This window comes from Aspergillus flavus, chromosome 2, assembly GCF_009017415.1.
Source record: "Aspergillus flavus chromosome 2, complete sequence".
Classification (NCBI taxonomy): Eukaryota; Fungi; Ascomycota; class Eurotiomycetes; order Eurotiales; family Aspergillaceae; genus Aspergillus; species Aspergillus flavus.
The window spans coordinates 4,002,408-4,017,622 of NC_092409.1; the positions used below are offsets into that span (position 1 = coordinate 4,002,408).

Consider the following 15,215-nt stretch of genomic DNA (forward strand, 5'->3'; position numbering starts at 1 on the left):
AATTCTTTTAGATTAGATCTCTCATGCTTACAAAACATTCCTCTATTATGGAAGTATATATATCAATGACCGTAAAATCATCGCTTGCATTATCTATTCATGCCATTAAACTTTGCCCTCCCTGTTCCTTGACTCCAATTTTATAGTCCCAACCTTAGCCTCATCAAAAATGCGAACCCACGATGCATTCAGGTGAAAAGTACATTATGGTGCTTGGGCACCTGAGCCACTGGCGCTTTCTGGCCCGGTTGGATCTCTTCTCTCTTTCTTCATTTCCTTTTGTGCATTCCCCTCTGCTGCTTTGCGGCGGAGTCTTTCCTTGTCTCGAGAACTCGTCGCTGTCCTTCGCTTTCGTACCGGTTCGTAGAAGTCGTTGAAGTTCATTACTACAGCGAGGAACCGCATGTCTACATCTGGTTGGTATGCTAGGTCGCCCAGGAGCGTATTCAACCGTGACCGAAACTCGGCAGACAGATCTCGGAGTCGAACACGTAGGGACGCAAGCATGTGGTCGTCTGCTGAAAGGTCCTGACCCATGAGGGACGACGGTGTACCTATATCGTCCGCGGAGTTCCCAACGTTCGGCGTGGACATCGAAGAAACCGAGTTTTGGTGTCCACGAGTGCGCCTGGATGAGAGAAGGTCACGTTCTGTAACGCCCCACCGGCCTTGTGCGGTTCGCGTCTCGATTTTAGCACTGAGTTCTTGTCTTCGGGTGAACTCGGCGACAGAGAACGAGTATAACCCATCGACAGCATCCTTATATGCAAGCATGATCTTCAGTATCTGGTGTAGTTGAGTCAAGAAGCTCTCTTCTTGATGCTTGTTGGAGGACGAGCTCTTGGACGAAGATGATGAGCCTAGTAGGCCCTTGTGCGTAATCGATTCGAGATATTTGGTGTGTGCTTCGATGAGATCATCCAGTGTACATCCTGGCTTGGAAATAGATGCTTGCAACTGATCCCAACTAGCCTCGATGACTTCGAACAGGATGTAATATTGTAATTGGCAAACAAAATGTATCATTTCAGCAATAGCGCATCTTGCTCCCTTCCAGTCAGGCCCTACCTTATCGTCGACACTTCTCAGTACGCCTCTGGCACCGGTCATACATCGACGCCAAGTACTACCAAGCGCAAACTCGACCCGTTTCACGCGCCATAGGAAATTGAAGACTTTCAAATATTGAGTAGAGCCCCAGGGTGTAATGACTACATCAACTGGGGCATCTATCTTATATTCTAGTGTGAAACAGTCCCAGCCAATCTCACCGTGGCTGAGCTCGAGCATCCGGGCATCCAGACGGCGAAGGACATCTGACGAATCATATTGAGCATTAGAAGCACGAATAGCATGCTCCAACTGAGCCGTGAGCGTATGTCTGTACTGGGAATTAGCAGGACGGTCGAGGTTTGAAGCCAGTGATTCCATCAAGAGGGCGATAAAATCTCCCTGTCCCAGTAACAGGTATTTCTTCAGTGCCCGAAGATGATCAAAGAGCTTGAATTTTTCATCCATGAGGTAAATCAGCCGCGCCATTGTGGATTTATATGCCTCATCGATGGATGTCTCTAGACTTGCTGTGTCGCCGTACCGCAACTCTTTCGAACTCTCCTTTGAATAGGCTTCTACCCATCCCGAGTCCCCGCAGCCGTACCTGATGAAATTCAGAGATTTTCCGATCAAAAATACTTTCTTGGCAAAATCCTGCGTGATAATTGATGGCACCAAATCGTCGTCAAGCTTATACTTGTCTTCCCAAACGCTTGTCGCGAGGCGCCGGGGATCAGTACTTGGACTAACCTCCGGCTCTACTACAAAAAACTCTTGGTATGGATCTGAAAGCTCGCCATCATAGATCCATAAGCGCAGCATGTCATAGAACGGGCGCGTAACATGTGTGAGCAGTTTCTCAGCTAGTGCGCAGACGAAAGGATCGCCATGGGAAGTCGAGAAACCATGTATCATCGATATAAGTTGGCCGCCCTTCTTGTCTAGGTGTCGTTAGTAAATGGAATTCCCACACATAGATTACCACTTACTCTGAGCTTCTTCGACAATCACGCTCATTAACCTCAGTGCCATTGTCGCATCTCTTGTCCATACTACACATCTTTTCAATGTGACCCCGGTTTTGGCTACGCTGGCGGGAGAAGTAGAAGCTCCAGGAGCGGCCAGCGCCCTTCGAATTTCCCCTTCCAGTGTCGCAACTAATCCTAGATACGAACGGAGCTCATTTGAGAGAGCCGCTCGCAAACTTTGGTTCAACAACCCCCCACTGGAGCTTTCAACGAAAGCCGACAACCCTTTATATAGCAGGCCCGGCTCCGCCAAAGTGTTCAGAAGAGATACCAAGGGAATGGGCAGTGTTGGCGGCAGTTTGAGGGTAGAGGACGTAAATTCAAGGTTCGATGACGATAAGCCCTGCAGGACGAAGGGAAGGTCACGCAAAAGCCCATTCTCGGCAGGTCGAGCTAATTTCTGTTGATCGTCTGGAGCCAGCTGGGGCTGAGCGGTTCTCTGTTCCTCCATCTGGATGTCTCTTGCTGCAGCATCTGACATTGCGCGATACCTCTGGTGCTCCTGAGCCATTTCAAGTTCTTCATCTTCTCCCATGTCCCGTATCTCCCGTTCCGGTCGTCGCTGGGAAGCTTTCCGTTCGAGGCGCGCCGGTATTTGCGATGCTGATGAACTGATAGCCGGACCTTCCTCATCTGACATCGGCCCCAGTCCCTGTCTTGCTCGCTGTCCCTTCCATAGCAAGTTCTGTATATTACCTGGTTCGACGGCTGGACTCCGACTACCTCCTTCCTCCTCGGAGCTTTCGTCGTAGTCGTCCAAGCTCGACAGCCGATAAAGTAGGTATAAGATGGCCCACTTTTGTGATAGGACAGGTTGGGTTAGAAGGCGCGAGTATAAATTGGAGAACCGCATCGCTTTATCTGGGCTTGCATTTTCACGTAGCAGCTTCCGCTTGATCAAGTCCGACGCGTTGTTGATATTCTCACCACCTGCTAAGCTTCCTCTACGAGTGATCCCCAGTCCCGCCCCACCGTTTGGCGACGTTGGATCATTGCTTGAATTGGAATAAGCATCGAGTATTCGCCATGAGTGTTCAAGGTTCTCCTGCTGTCGCACTGCGAGGGCCTCGTATTCTTCGTCGGGGAGCTCGTCTTCCGTGGCGGCGTAAGAGAATCGGTGAGTGAGATTGTCAACGAGCTGCGAGAGGGCATCCTCAATGCGGCGTGGGCGCGTAGAGTGACGAGCTGACATAATTAGCAAGCCAGCTTTCCAAGTACCTTCCCAAGCTAGTTTTATTCACGACCCCTCGTGACGTTGAGGATCACCAGTGGATGTACAGGAATGTGGGATGTCGAACAAGCAAACGCAGTCGAATTCAATGCGGGGGAGTAAAACAGCGCATGGTTTCCTGCCCCGAGTCGCATATAACCGGCCAATGTTCGAAAGCTATCGCAAAGAGCGTGCGGCGGTGGTTGTTGTTGGTTTGCCTAGTTTGAGCTGTTTGAACCCTCCCGTGACCGCCAAGCTCTCAGTTGGTTTGGGGTATCCGAACTACCAACAGTAGTGGTAGTAACCTGGAGAAGACATAACGGCTACTTAAGTACTCAACTACTCAACTACGTATAACATATCATTTAAGATTGAATCGATTCAATCTCAGCATGTTGGAATTGTCAAAGCTAGAGCCATCTGACATGCGAGTCGCTGTAGCAACACTGAACGGGAAAAGCAAACAGCCCCCAGAACGCCGCCCGATTAACGCTGTATCTCGAGAAAGGAAAGAAGAAAGGGAAAGACACATCATCCCGTGTCTTTCGAATATCAGACAGCTGAATTGAAGTCCCAAGATCAAGGGAGGCAAAAGAGACCCAGAAGACACAAGTAAGCAATACACAGACCCCAGCCCCTTGACTCATGGACTAGGGTTTCAAGATGTAGTTTAGAAAAAGACAGGGGAGAAGTGGAAAGAAATAAAAAGACGAAGAAAGAATAGAGTAACACAGCCAAAAGAAGCTTTTGCGCCAAGTTTGCACCCTCCAGAGATTCAATAAAATCCCATATCGCACCATCAGATTCAGCCAGTCCAATTTTTGAATTCGTATACATCATTAACACCTACCCATGCCCAGAGGCCCACGTCAAGAACGGGAGCCAAATGAAACTGAAACGCAATGAGAACCCATGGGGATTGTCTGGGCTCTAGACAGAGATAGCCCTGCATCCAGGGGTGCAAAGCAAAGAAACGTTGTAAGTCGTAGCAACGCGATTAGACTAAGATCGGAGGATATTAAGATCGCAGTCTAGAGATTAAATTCATTGTCTTCGGAGTCCCTGTGTAGGAATAGGTGCGCCTGGTTGCATTCCCATGTTGTTAGGGATGTTGTACGGATGAGGGTCGAATCCTGCCGACATGCCGTTCATCATCAAGGGCCCAAGGCCTTGGGCTTGAGAAACCGGGCAGTCCTTATGTGCGAGTAGAAGCGTTTTGAGGTTGACGATCTCTTCACGCAATTGAGTGACGGTAGCAGTAAGCGCATCATTTTCTGAAGTGAAGAGCTCAACTTTCGCTTGTAAGTTGGCAAGCCACTGTTTCTTCCTCTGGCGACATTTCAATGCAGCGACCCTACCGATACCATATTAGAATGCACTCGGCATCACAAATAGTGTGAAACTTACCGATTCCTCTCGAGGAAATTCTTCCTCTTCTCTTCATCCGTCATCTTCTTGCTGTCCGACTGGGACTTTTTCTTCTGCTCTTCTTCTTCTTCTGAATCACCGGCATCAGAGGGAGGCTCAGTGCTACCAGAGCTAAGCTTGGCTTTCTTGTTCGACCCTTTAACTGGAGCATCATCTGCTTTACGCCGATTGTTCGCTGCCCCGCTGGTCTTAGTAGCCGTATTCTTTTTCTTCCCTTTCGTGGCAGGTTTTGCCTGTTCACCTTGCACGTCAGACACGTCGCCACTTGTCTCTCTGCCACCGTTAGAGGTTCGCCGATCAGAATCGCGAGCCTGGTCGTTGTTTTGTATGTTCTGCGGTGGTATTGACGACTGATTGGAAACAGCGAATTGGTTAGGATTTGCTTGTCCGCCCTTGGCGAGCATGAACAACCCATTCGCGGCATCCGCGGCATCATGGTGGCCGAAAGGATCTGGCTGGTTGGGTTTCATATCCATGTTCGTGTTCTGTGAGGCTTGTTCAGGATCAGACGTGGGGTTAGAGGTTGGGCCATTCAGAGCGTTTTTCTTGGCGGCGTTCAACGCAGTACGATGAAACTCAATGGTTGAGGGAGTTGCACCCCCGCTTTGCAGTTGCTGCAGGAGCGCCTGGGAGTTCGGACTAGGTGCCGGAAACATGGAACCTCCACCACCAGGAGTCAATCCGGTGCGCAGAGAGGACTCGTTCGGGGTAGGGAAGCCTCTGCCAATGCTGTCGAAATAATCGCTTGAGCCAGTCGGCCCAGCGAGCATGGCCGGGCTCAAGGGCCCAGAGCGCAACGAGTTGGACCAGCTATAACCGCCTCCGGCCGAGCTAGTACCAGGTAAGGCAGGAGACGTGAGCGAAGCGACTGGGGGAAGGATCGACTTCCCGGGTGTCTCGCCAGAGGAGCCACCACTAGTGCCACCACCAAAGGATTGCTCAAAGGGATTCGGTTCAAGTGAAAAGGGATTGTGCACAGAGTTAAAGTAATCCGGGGTATCCGCAGCTGATGTTATGGCCGGCCGCGGGGGAGGCGCCAGTGAGGTCTGGGGATCTACATCGGATTTTATATTCTTAGTCTCTGAAGACGGCGCCTGGGAGTCTGCGAAGCAATAACAAGTCAGCGGGCAAATGATACCAAGTGACGCGACTAGACGCGACAGCAAGTTGTATATGAGATGAATCAGGTGGTGAAGGGCGACAGCGACAGTGAGATAGCTTCTCCGTCGCGTTTTGGTGGTTAAGGTAATGACAGTAAGTGATCTGATAACAGAGCCCCATCGATGACGCCAGGTGTGAGGTCATCCCGACGGCTGGAACATATAACAGATCATCTGGGGGAGTAGTGGCGTACTACCAAGCCAGAATGGGTCAAGGCTTTATAGAAGATGTAAATGTCGCGAAAACTCTCTTGCAACAACACTTCACGATATAAAGAAGCAAAGTACCGATGGGGAAAAAAAATGTTCAAGGCCAAAAAAAAACGTCATGTGCACGCACACACAAAGAAGCTCAAACTAGAAGGAGATATACTACTAACCTTCAGTTTCCAAAGCGTTCTTTTTCGCGTCCATTGGGGATGTATTAATTGTATCAGCGCGATGTGTTAAGGTGCCTGTAACTGCTGATGCAACAGCTGCAGACATAATTTAGCTGGAGGTGACGGGTTATATTAGACAAGCGAAGGGGCCGCGCGAGTGATCAGAGAACCTAAAGCCGGGAGAAGAGAGAAAAAAAAAAAAGGAAAAAAAAAAAGAAGAATCGAGTGAAGACTGGTGGCAAAAAGACAGAGTAATTCTTCACAAAAATAGGCAAGGAGAGAAAGATAATATCGATCAGAACGCAGGTAATGCTCTTGAAGACTTATTCAAGGCAATTTGTTGATGTCCGTCCGTTATTCTGCACAGAATCCCAGAGTAACTGTGAAGGGAAGGGAAATGAGAAGTTGTGACGTAGTCGGACTCAAAGGGAGTTTTTAGGGGGAGAAAAAAAGAGGGGAGGCGGTCGAGTGTCGTGAGCTAAGCGTTTTTGGGCCTTGTCTAAGAACTCGACTCCTGTCACGCCAAAGTGTAAAAAAAAAAAAAAAGAAAAAAAAAAAAAGAGAAGGGAAAAGAGTATGCAACCTTAGGGTGTGTACAAAAGGCCAACGGGTACCAGCTAAAGTGCAACCTCAACTGTAGAACAAGAAAGTTGGCTCTTTCTTCGTTCTTCGGTATTGTATTGTAGGATTCTCTTTTTCTTTTCTTTTCTTTCCTTCTTTTTTATTTTTGTTAATTTTCTTTCCCACTTTGTATCTGTCGATTGCTTATTTCTTCTCTTCCTTTGTTCTATTTTTCTTTTTTTTCTTTCCTTTTTTTTTTTTTTTTTTTTTGCCTTCGTTGATTTCTAATCCAAGTATCAAGGGCTAAATTTGATAGACGGAATGATAGGAGGGGAAAAAGGGAAACACTTGGATGGAAGAACCAACCTTACAGGAGGGGAACAAAAATAATCACGATCAAGCAGCGAATTATGCAGTCGAACGCTGGATGACCCTTACGGAGTATGTACAGGACTTGCAACAAGGACTTGGAGACAGGTGGACACCCGGCAATACGTTTCGACCAATATGAATGACGACAGCCCGTGGACGCGATGGTGAGGGTGGAAACGACAGACCAACTCAAAAACGGACACCCGTCACTTGCAAAAGGATCAGGAATGTTTCAATAATCCAGGGATAACTGAATTGTAGAGGACAAGACCCCCAAAAGAGAAGAAAATTGAAGAACCGACGCGACAAACAGGCCCAATTCAGAAGGGAGACAGAATGTAGGAAAAAAGAAAAAAAAAGAGAAACGGCAGAAGAGATGAAGTCACGGTGACGACGACAGGAATTTTCTGGGATGTCGGACCAGCCGGGTGGCCGCTAAGAGTGGAGACCGCTTGGATGGCCACTCGCCAGCGCTAGCGGCTCCACTACCTCCGGCCACTCATCGCTTTGATTCTGAGCCCCACCTTTGTCGTGACTCCAGAATCCAACATGATTTTTGAATCTCCAAACTTCCAAGGCCGCAATGGGATCTGCCGTAGATTCGAAACAGCGAATCAGGATTGATGCCATGTTTGTTCTCTTGCAGGGCGGTGAATCATCCCCGTCAATTGAATGGTCCAAACCCTAACGCGATAGATGAGATTGAAGTTACTACTTAGTAGGTAGCCACTGGCGGGCCCTCATCAGGAGATAATGAACAAGGAATCGATGGTCTTCGACCCGTCCATGCTTTGGTTTCTCAGGGGGTTCTCGCCATCCGGAGAATGACACATGGAGTTGCTGATTGGGCCCTGTTGATGACGCAATGCTTCTGGGACGTTCGTCCCGTGGGTTTCTATCACGTGATGCGTCGTCGCTTGCTCTCGTTGGTGGGCCAGACAAGACAAGTCGAATTTCTTGGATTGCCACTGAGTTGAGGTTCTGGACAAAGTACCATTGCCTCCACCCTTTCGGGCTTGTCAAAGTTGGTTGGGGATAGACTAGAGTCGACCTATTGTCGACTGGAATTTGTTTGCTTACAAGTTCAACGAGTAATCCTCAAAAAGTGTCGGGGCTACATAGTCGTACACTGTCCAAGCATGTATGCGCTGTACAACTAGTAGTACGGAGTAGTCGTCATTGATCTAAGGGTATCGCTGCATTTGCAGGCCAGTTGACGATGTACAATCCCTGACATGCTGACTGATAATGCGAATGCTAAATATTATGCATAATTGACATCGAGTTCATTCAGGTTTTAGGGTTGGCAGAAAAAGAAAATGGATTAGCTTTGTTTGAGATCTCGGGTGAATCAGGAAGCATACGAGTTATGGAGTAGGTAAGCCCTAGGTTTGCCGATTCAATCCTGGCTGCCCGTGATCTGTGTGGTACGTACCAGCTTACCTAGGGTTCTAAATGTTAGTAAGTCCTTTAATATTAGATTGACACATATAGTTATACGCGTTGTCTTATCGTAGCTCAAAAGCTGCCTCAGCAGAGATGGACCAGGCAGCAGGTTTTTCCCTGCCATTCCGCCTCGTGTAACAACGCTGACAGGCGACAAGGCATACTCAGTAGTTCGTGACTTGTTATAAAATGGGGTCTAATTCTCGTCTCCTTACAAGATGGTGTTGCTCTTTACTCAAAGATAGTTAATTACTTCCAGGACAACAACTCGGCCCGAAATGGCAAAACTACAGGATATCCCAGAAATCATTCTTCTTTGCATGGAGGAGAAGTTCATCACGGCATTCAACGAAGCTCTCCCAACTCAATGGCCGTCCTTCGCAGAAAACCCGAAGGTCAAGATTACCGTGCTTAATATGGGACTCCATGCGGTCCCTGCCACGACCAAATTCCAATTAGTTGTCTCACCTGCCAACTCCTACGGCCGCCTGGACGGCGCCTTTGATGATGCGATCTCGCGGAAATTCTGCCGGCCACATCATCCTTATGACACACTCACGCGCGCAGCGCAGCAAGTGCTTTACGAAAAATGGAGAGGCTTTGCGCCCCCGGGATCTTGCACGCTGGTCCCGTTCCCTAAAGATATGGAAGGCACAAATGCTTGGGGTTGTAAATGGGTAGCTATTTGTCCGACCATGCGAGCACCAGATAACGTTACGTGGGACCGAGAAGTGGTGTACGAGTGTGTGTGGAGTTTGCTATGTCAACTGGAAAGCTGGAACCATGACCGAACCGAGGACAGGATCGATAGCATACTGATGACACCACTGGCGACGGGGGTTGGGCGTGTAAGTCCTCAGAGATGGGCATCGCAGTTCATCCTAGCGATGAAGCATTTCGTGGATGCGTTGGAACGACCAGAGAGATGGAGTCAATTGGGATGGAGGGACATCGAAGAGGATGTGCTGGAAGTCGAAGAAACATGGAAAGAATAAATTTGGTACATTGTCAATACCATAGATCAGGGTCTCGATTTACTTGAGGCTCCCAATCTATGTGTTTATCTGCATACATTGATATACGTCATATAGCCCATGCCTCCACCCTAATCAAACGGTGATAAGATCCCTCAGGCGCTTTATCGATAGCATCACGATCCGCGGTAAGTTGAGTAGTTCCAAGGCCCCAGGAGCACCGGCACATGATAGTGCCGCCATCCCTCCTCCCCTTCTCGACCACGTCCCTTCACTGTGAATTTCACCTCCACCTCGGGCCAGAAACTCTCGACTCCTTGCGCTTCATACCATGGTCCAACTTCGAATCGCACTGACCAGTGCGTCTTGCTGTCAGCCGCTGGGAGGGATGCGAGGATAGCAGGAACAGGGGCTGGGCAATTTGTCGCAGGCGTCCAGTTCTTGACGCGACCATCAGCGTCGGTGGTCGCGGTAAAAGTGATGGGGCTTTGGCTGCTTGAAGGGGCCGACAAGAGAGTCAGCGTCACCGGGAGGTTCGCCGCCGGGGTTCCCGACAGAGTATTTAGCACGTGGCAGGTAATAGGGTCGCGAGACATTGTAGCAGAGGTGTTTGGTGCAATCGAGTTATTGACAGCGGTGGAGGATGCTGGAGGTGGAAGAAGCTGCTGTTGGTAAAGGCTGAGTCGATCTTTGGTTCTGGCCAATTGCTCACTGGATCTCATGTCCATCAAGGAAGAAATATTCGAAAGGAAAAGGAGGGTAATGATTGGAGAGTGGAAATCGTAAGGAGATGTCGGGTACTTTTTTTCTTCTATCCCCTTATATGTAGACCTATGGGGTTTTTGTATCTCCGCTCTTCATGCATCGGAGACCACCGACAGTCTGTTGAACCCTTCCGGAGTATACCTTCAGTGGGGCAGCAAATTGTGATATTCAAAGTTCACGTTGTCAATTTCTAGTACATAAGCCATTCTATGATGAGAACGAAACTCTTGGGTGTATTAATATTATCATTGACAGGAGAGCAGTCTCTTGGAGTGTTTTCGAAAGAATTGTCACGCTTTCATCGCATTGACTACACATTCTTTAGCGGGGAACATCATGGTAGCCTCAGGCAGGAAGGCCCCGCACGTGCCACCTTTGACCGACAGCAACGGGGAGTTGTTTCTTAGTTTCCAACTGCCACGGGCGCTTGTTCGAGATAAGACTCCCTTTGGATCGATCTTAGGCCCGGAGATTTCTCCTGAATTTTCGAACGTGTGAACAGCTTGTTTCTAGCACTTGCAGCTTTTCACGCTTATCTTCCGGAAGCTTCGATCGCCGCAGCAAAAAAAGTTTTGGGTCTTGCGGGGAAAACAATCTACGTGGTAAATTCAACTCCATCAGTGTTTATTGTCCGACTGAGTCACAGCTTACCTTAGGTCTCTTTTTAGTCCATTGAATCTTAGTTGTCTATCTTACAGATTTCAGCCATTTCACACCAGTTTCACGATGTCTACAGCCGTCGTACAGGCCGACGATCTTATGGAGCCTTCGCTCCAGTCGATTGTCAGCCAGGATACCCTCCGCTGGATCTTCGTTGGTGGTAAAGGAGGTGTTGGTAAAACAACTACCTCCTGTTCTCTTGCGATTCAGCTGGCCAAAGCTCGCAAATCGGTTCTACTCATCTCGACCGATCCCGCACACAACCTCAGTGACGCCTTTGGGCAAAAGTTTGGAAAGGAAGCCCGATTGGTTGATGGGTACACCAACCTTAGTGCTATGGAGATTGACCCCAATGGCAGCATCCAGGACCTGCTGGCCAGCGGCGAGGGGCAGGGCGACGACCCTATGGCTGGATTGGGCGTTGGGAACATGATGCAAGATCTAGCATTCAGCGTATGTTTTTTTTCTCGGACTACCGAGCGACCATGCCGTGCCTCGACTAATCAATGCAGATCCCCGGTGTTGATGAAGCCATGTCCTTTGCGGAAGTTTTGAAGCAAGTCAAATCCTTGTCGTATGAAGTTATTGTTTTCGACACCGCCCCTACCGGCCACACCTTGCGTTTCCTTCAATTTCCCACCGTGCTCGAAAAGGCTCTTGCAAAGCTTTCGCAGTTGTCGTCTCAATTCGGCCCGATGTTGAACTCCATTCTTGGCTCCCGCGGTGGTCTTCCGGGTGGTCAGAACATTGACGAGCTTTTGCAGAAGATGGAGTCTCTCAGAGAGACCATCAGCGAAGTCAACACTCAATTTAAGAACCCGGACATGACCACCTTTGTGTGTGTCTGTATTGCTGAGTTCTTGTCTCTGTACGAGACGGAACGTATGATCCAAGAGCTGACAAGCTACAACATTGACACACACGCCATTGTCGTCAATCAGCTTTTGTTCCCCAAGCAGGGTAGTGAGTGTGAACAATGTAATGCACGCAGGAAGATGCAGAAGAAGTACCTTGAGCAGATTGAAGAACTCTATGAAGATTTCAATGTTGTCCGGATGCCGCTGCTCGTTGAAGAAGTCAGAGGAAAGGAGAAACTTGAAAAGTCAGTTTTTGTTGATACTCACCTGTCAGGAAACAACTCGAGTGCTAACGATTTGCAGATTCAGCGACATGCTCATTCACCCATATGTTCCCCCGCAGTAAAGAGGCTCTGTGGCATTGTGCAATAATCTCCCCCTGTTTATCGAACCCGAACAAGACGGGGAACGGTATTCGACAGGGACATTCCTCGGTACAGGAGGATCCACTATCTACTACGACCGCACTTTATCACGGAATAACCGCTTGTTTATCATGAAGGTCATCACGTCGGAGATGGCGCAGGAAAATATGCAAGGTGAGGTTTTCAGCGAATTGTTATTATTGGGATGAGTTATGAGAAAGAATAGACAGTAATGCACGAAGCGTTTGATACTTGTATGGCCATGTCGATCCTCGAATAATCTACACCTTGCACATCAATACCTAAAGCATTTTAGTTATAATTTAATTCCCTCGCTTTCTTTTCCTTTTGTTGCCTGCGAGCTGTACAAGCTACCGTCATGTTGTTCGCCTCACTTCCGCCTTCTTCAGGCTCGAAGAGCTTATCGAAACTTACAAAATGTGGGTCTTTATAAAGGCTCCATTAAGGTTACCGCTCAAGCATCGTTCGCGGATGAGCAGATCGATAGGCCGAAATCTCGATTGCGCATATGCATAGCTTCTCCACATGCAGCCTGTCCCGTTCAGGAGCAACTGCGTGCTCTTGACTTTGAGGATGACCTCAAATGCTTCATTTTTAACCGTGATTCAGGCATACTCAGTTCCGAAACGCGGCTTATCCAAAGATGGCCATTTTCTTTGTCATCTTTTCCCTATCGTCATGAGGTTATGGCGCGTTGAGAATATCGAGTAAGGAATACACCGCAACGAGCCAATGCCCAAGTCAATTGCACTATGGTTGTGACTCTTACTTTTTGGGTGATCTCAAGAGCAAAACCGGTGAAAGGACATCTCCTTGTTGGCTGACTTGGTAGACTGGGTAAAAAGCTCGTCCATTACCGACCAGCCGAATGAACGATGACCTGCGTTTTCTAACAATAGCCCTTCCACATATTGCCAACCTGTCACAGCAGCTAGATGGGTCTGAATCTGCTGTACCGCAGTAGACCTGCTGCATCTGTCGCATTCTGAGCACGAGAACAATAATGCCCACCGCCTCATCTTGTGGCATTTCGCTTGATGGCCCAGGCAGTTCGGAGCAAACGACATTCAACCCGACGACAAGGCTGGCCCTGCTATGACAGTCCACGCCAATAGCATCATAGACGTTTGCTCGCATGCGGGCCTTCCTAGTGAACATGGGCTAGCCGATTCTCGGCCAGTTATCGTGAATCCTCAAAGCTAAGAATACAGTCAAAGCTAAGGGAGCGAGTTAGCCCAATTCCAAGAGAAGTATTGGCATTTTCCCCGTGGGTCTCAGAGATGGACTGAGAACTTGTAAGTCACTGCAAGCACGTCGTATTCTATCTGAGAATCGAGAGCAATCTTGACGTGGCTAGCTACCTATCTTAGGGTTACATGATAGGAATGTCCCTTTCTGAATGGATCCACGACTTATTCTCCGAGAGGCATAAATTGAAGCATTCTCTTAGAAAGAACTTCGGCAAGCATCATCTTCAAATTGGTGCTTGGAATCGACGTCTTAATTTGGCAATTGGTCCATATGCATCCACGGGAATATATTTTCCTGCAACAATTCGATGGTCACAGAGACAGGATAGATTTCCACTGTAGTAGATACCACGGAGTGTGCACGAAAGCCTTGGACACGGCTTGTGTTTCCTGCGGGTGTCATTCTATTGCCAGGGTCTTTTAGGCTTACCATGCCTGAATCCTTGGACCGTAATAAACTTATCCTAGTCAAATGAATCTACAGAGCTTGCAGGCAGTCACAGGCACAACCCCTTCAATGCCCACCCAGTCCGTGGAGCCACGGTATTATACCCAGAAACAGACCGACTTTGGTGGTGCATATTCCCTGCAGACTTGGCAGGGAATTCAGACGAACAGGAGCGAAAGCCTGGGCGTTTTAATTCCGGAACTAGTGGCGCTACTGGAGAGCTGCTTTATTTGTGGATGGCGATAAGTCAAGCCTCACTTTTCCCGGCGAAAAGGGTTGGATAAAAGAGTGAGGCGGTTTCCCGAAATCCGACATCAGCAGCACGCGAAGTGTCCTCTCAGCCATATTCCTTTCGTTCTCGAAAACCCATGATGGTTTTCTTAGTTGCGTAAGTGCGATCTAGCCTAAGGTTTCTCTCTATGGCGGATCTTCCTCCCTTGGTGATCGCTGCTACTGGCTAGTATACAATTTCTCGGCATTTCCGTGTTTTAATCGACATCTACACAGTACAAAACGCTGGGCGTCTCATACACTTTCTACCCAGTATCCCTTGCATGGTGGGCACTATGTTGGATGCTTATAACCCTAAGTATCTCGTAGATATTCGCAGTCATCGTTATCCTCATCGCAGGCAACTCACCTCAGCCCCCATCAACCCTACTCACACATATACCAGTCTACCAAAGACAAGAAACATATCAATGAGGATGTCTCAGGTTCAGCAGTATTGGCTACCAGGATACGGTCTATCACGACACATTGTCCTAGGGCATATACAATACTTTCTAGGACCATCGGCATCTGTCAGACCATATACATACCAGGTATAATCACCACGACCACTTTTAACACAAGCTATGAGACAATCACCCTAACAGCTGGATCTGAAACCAAAAGGGACGCGAAGGCTATCTAATAGTCGGTGTACCTCTAACGAGGGTCTGTGTCCTTTACACGATCTTAATCGCGTGACCACACATCATTGACATTCGACCAGGAACAAATTGACGATCTCGCCGCCATGTCACGAGAATATGAACGGCAAGAGACCCTTCGGATGGCGGGCGATTCTCCCAACGAAGTATCCACCAGACATGCTGAACCCTATATCAATGAGATCGTGCCCGTTCGAGCTTCGGGTCCGCGCAGACGTCCGTTCGACTATGAAACTCGACGTGGTCGGTAGTCACCTAGAGAACAAGATTAAAAAAAAAAAAAAAAAAAGAAAAGAAAAGAA

The 15,215-nt window shown here is 48.4% G+C and overlaps 7 protein-coding genes across 7 annotated transcripts; 3 read left to right on the top strand and 4 right to left on the bottom strand.

Annotated features, from left to right (window-relative positions):
• Positions 1-204: 204 nt before the first annotated feature.
• Positions 205-3,273, bottom strand: F9C07_2510 (putative spindle pole body component; the record flags this gene model as incomplete). Its single annotated transcript, XM_041289948.1, has 2 exons — positions 205-1,994; positions 2,043-3,273. 2 exons carry the CDS (start codon positions 3,271-3,273, stop codon positions 205-207), a joined length of 3,021 nt encoding a protein of 1,006 aa, XP_041143102.1.
• Positions 3,274-3,650: 377 nt separating this feature from the next.
• On the bottom strand, positions 3,651-6,831 carry atfA (bZIP transcription factor). The gene is made up of 3 exons (XM_041289949.2): positions 6,260-6,831; positions 4,699-5,821; positions 3,651-4,645 (listed from the first exon to the last, which is right to left on the bottom strand). Exons 1-3 carry the CDS (start codon positions 6,363-6,365, stop codon positions 4,336-4,338), a joined length of 1,539 nt encoding a protein of 512 aa, XP_041143103.1. The 5' UTR covers positions 6,366-6,831; the 3' UTR covers positions 3,651-4,335.
• Positions 6,832-8,916: 2,085 nt separating this feature from the next.
• On the top strand, positions 8,917-9,633 carry F9C07_2508 (uncharacterized protein; the record flags this gene model as incomplete). Its single annotated transcript, XM_041284833.1, has 1 exon — positions 8,917-9,633. One exon carries the CDS (start codon positions 8,917-8,919, stop codon positions 9,631-9,633), a length of 717 nt encoding a protein of 238 aa, XP_041143104.1.
• A 155-nt stretch (positions 9,634-9,788) lies between these two features.
• F9C07_2100201 (transthyretin domain protein) lies at positions 9,789-10,340 on the bottom strand (the record flags this gene model as incomplete). The annotated part of the gene is made up of 1 exon (XM_041284828.2): positions 9,789-10,340. The coding sequence occupies one exon, from the start codon at positions 10,338-10,340 to the stop codon at positions 9,789-9,791; it is 552 nt and encodes a 183-aa protein (XP_041143105.2).
• Positions 10,341-10,722: 382 nt separating this feature from the next.
• F9C07_1273156 (ATPase get3) lies at positions 10,723-12,602 on the top strand. The gene is made up of 3 exons (XM_041289939.2): positions 10,723-11,490; positions 11,550-12,139; positions 12,198-12,602. Exons 1-3 carry the CDS (start codon positions 11,104-11,106, stop codon positions 12,238-12,240), a joined length of 1,020 nt encoding a protein of 339 aa, XP_041143106.1. The 5' UTR covers positions 10,723-11,103; the 3' UTR covers positions 12,241-12,602.
• A 443-nt stretch (positions 12,603-13,045) lies between these two features.
• On the bottom strand, positions 13,046-13,438 carry F9C07_2505 (uncharacterized protein; the record flags this gene model as incomplete). The annotated part of the gene is made up of 1 exon (XM_071510962.1): positions 13,046-13,438. The coding sequence occupies one exon, from the start codon at positions 13,436-13,438 to the stop codon at positions 13,046-13,048; it is 393 nt and encodes a 130-aa protein (XP_071363908.1).
• A 1,436-nt stretch (positions 13,439-14,874) lies between these two features.
• Positions 14,875-15,206, top strand: F9C07_2130337 (uncharacterized protein). The gene has a single exon (XM_071509111.1). The coding sequence runs from the start codon at positions 15,000-15,002 to the stop codon at positions 15,162-15,164; it is 165 nt and encodes a 54-aa protein (XP_071363909.1). The 5' UTR covers positions 14,875-14,999; the 3' UTR covers positions 15,165-15,206.
• The last annotated feature ends 9 nt before the right edge of the window (positions 15,207-15,215 follow it).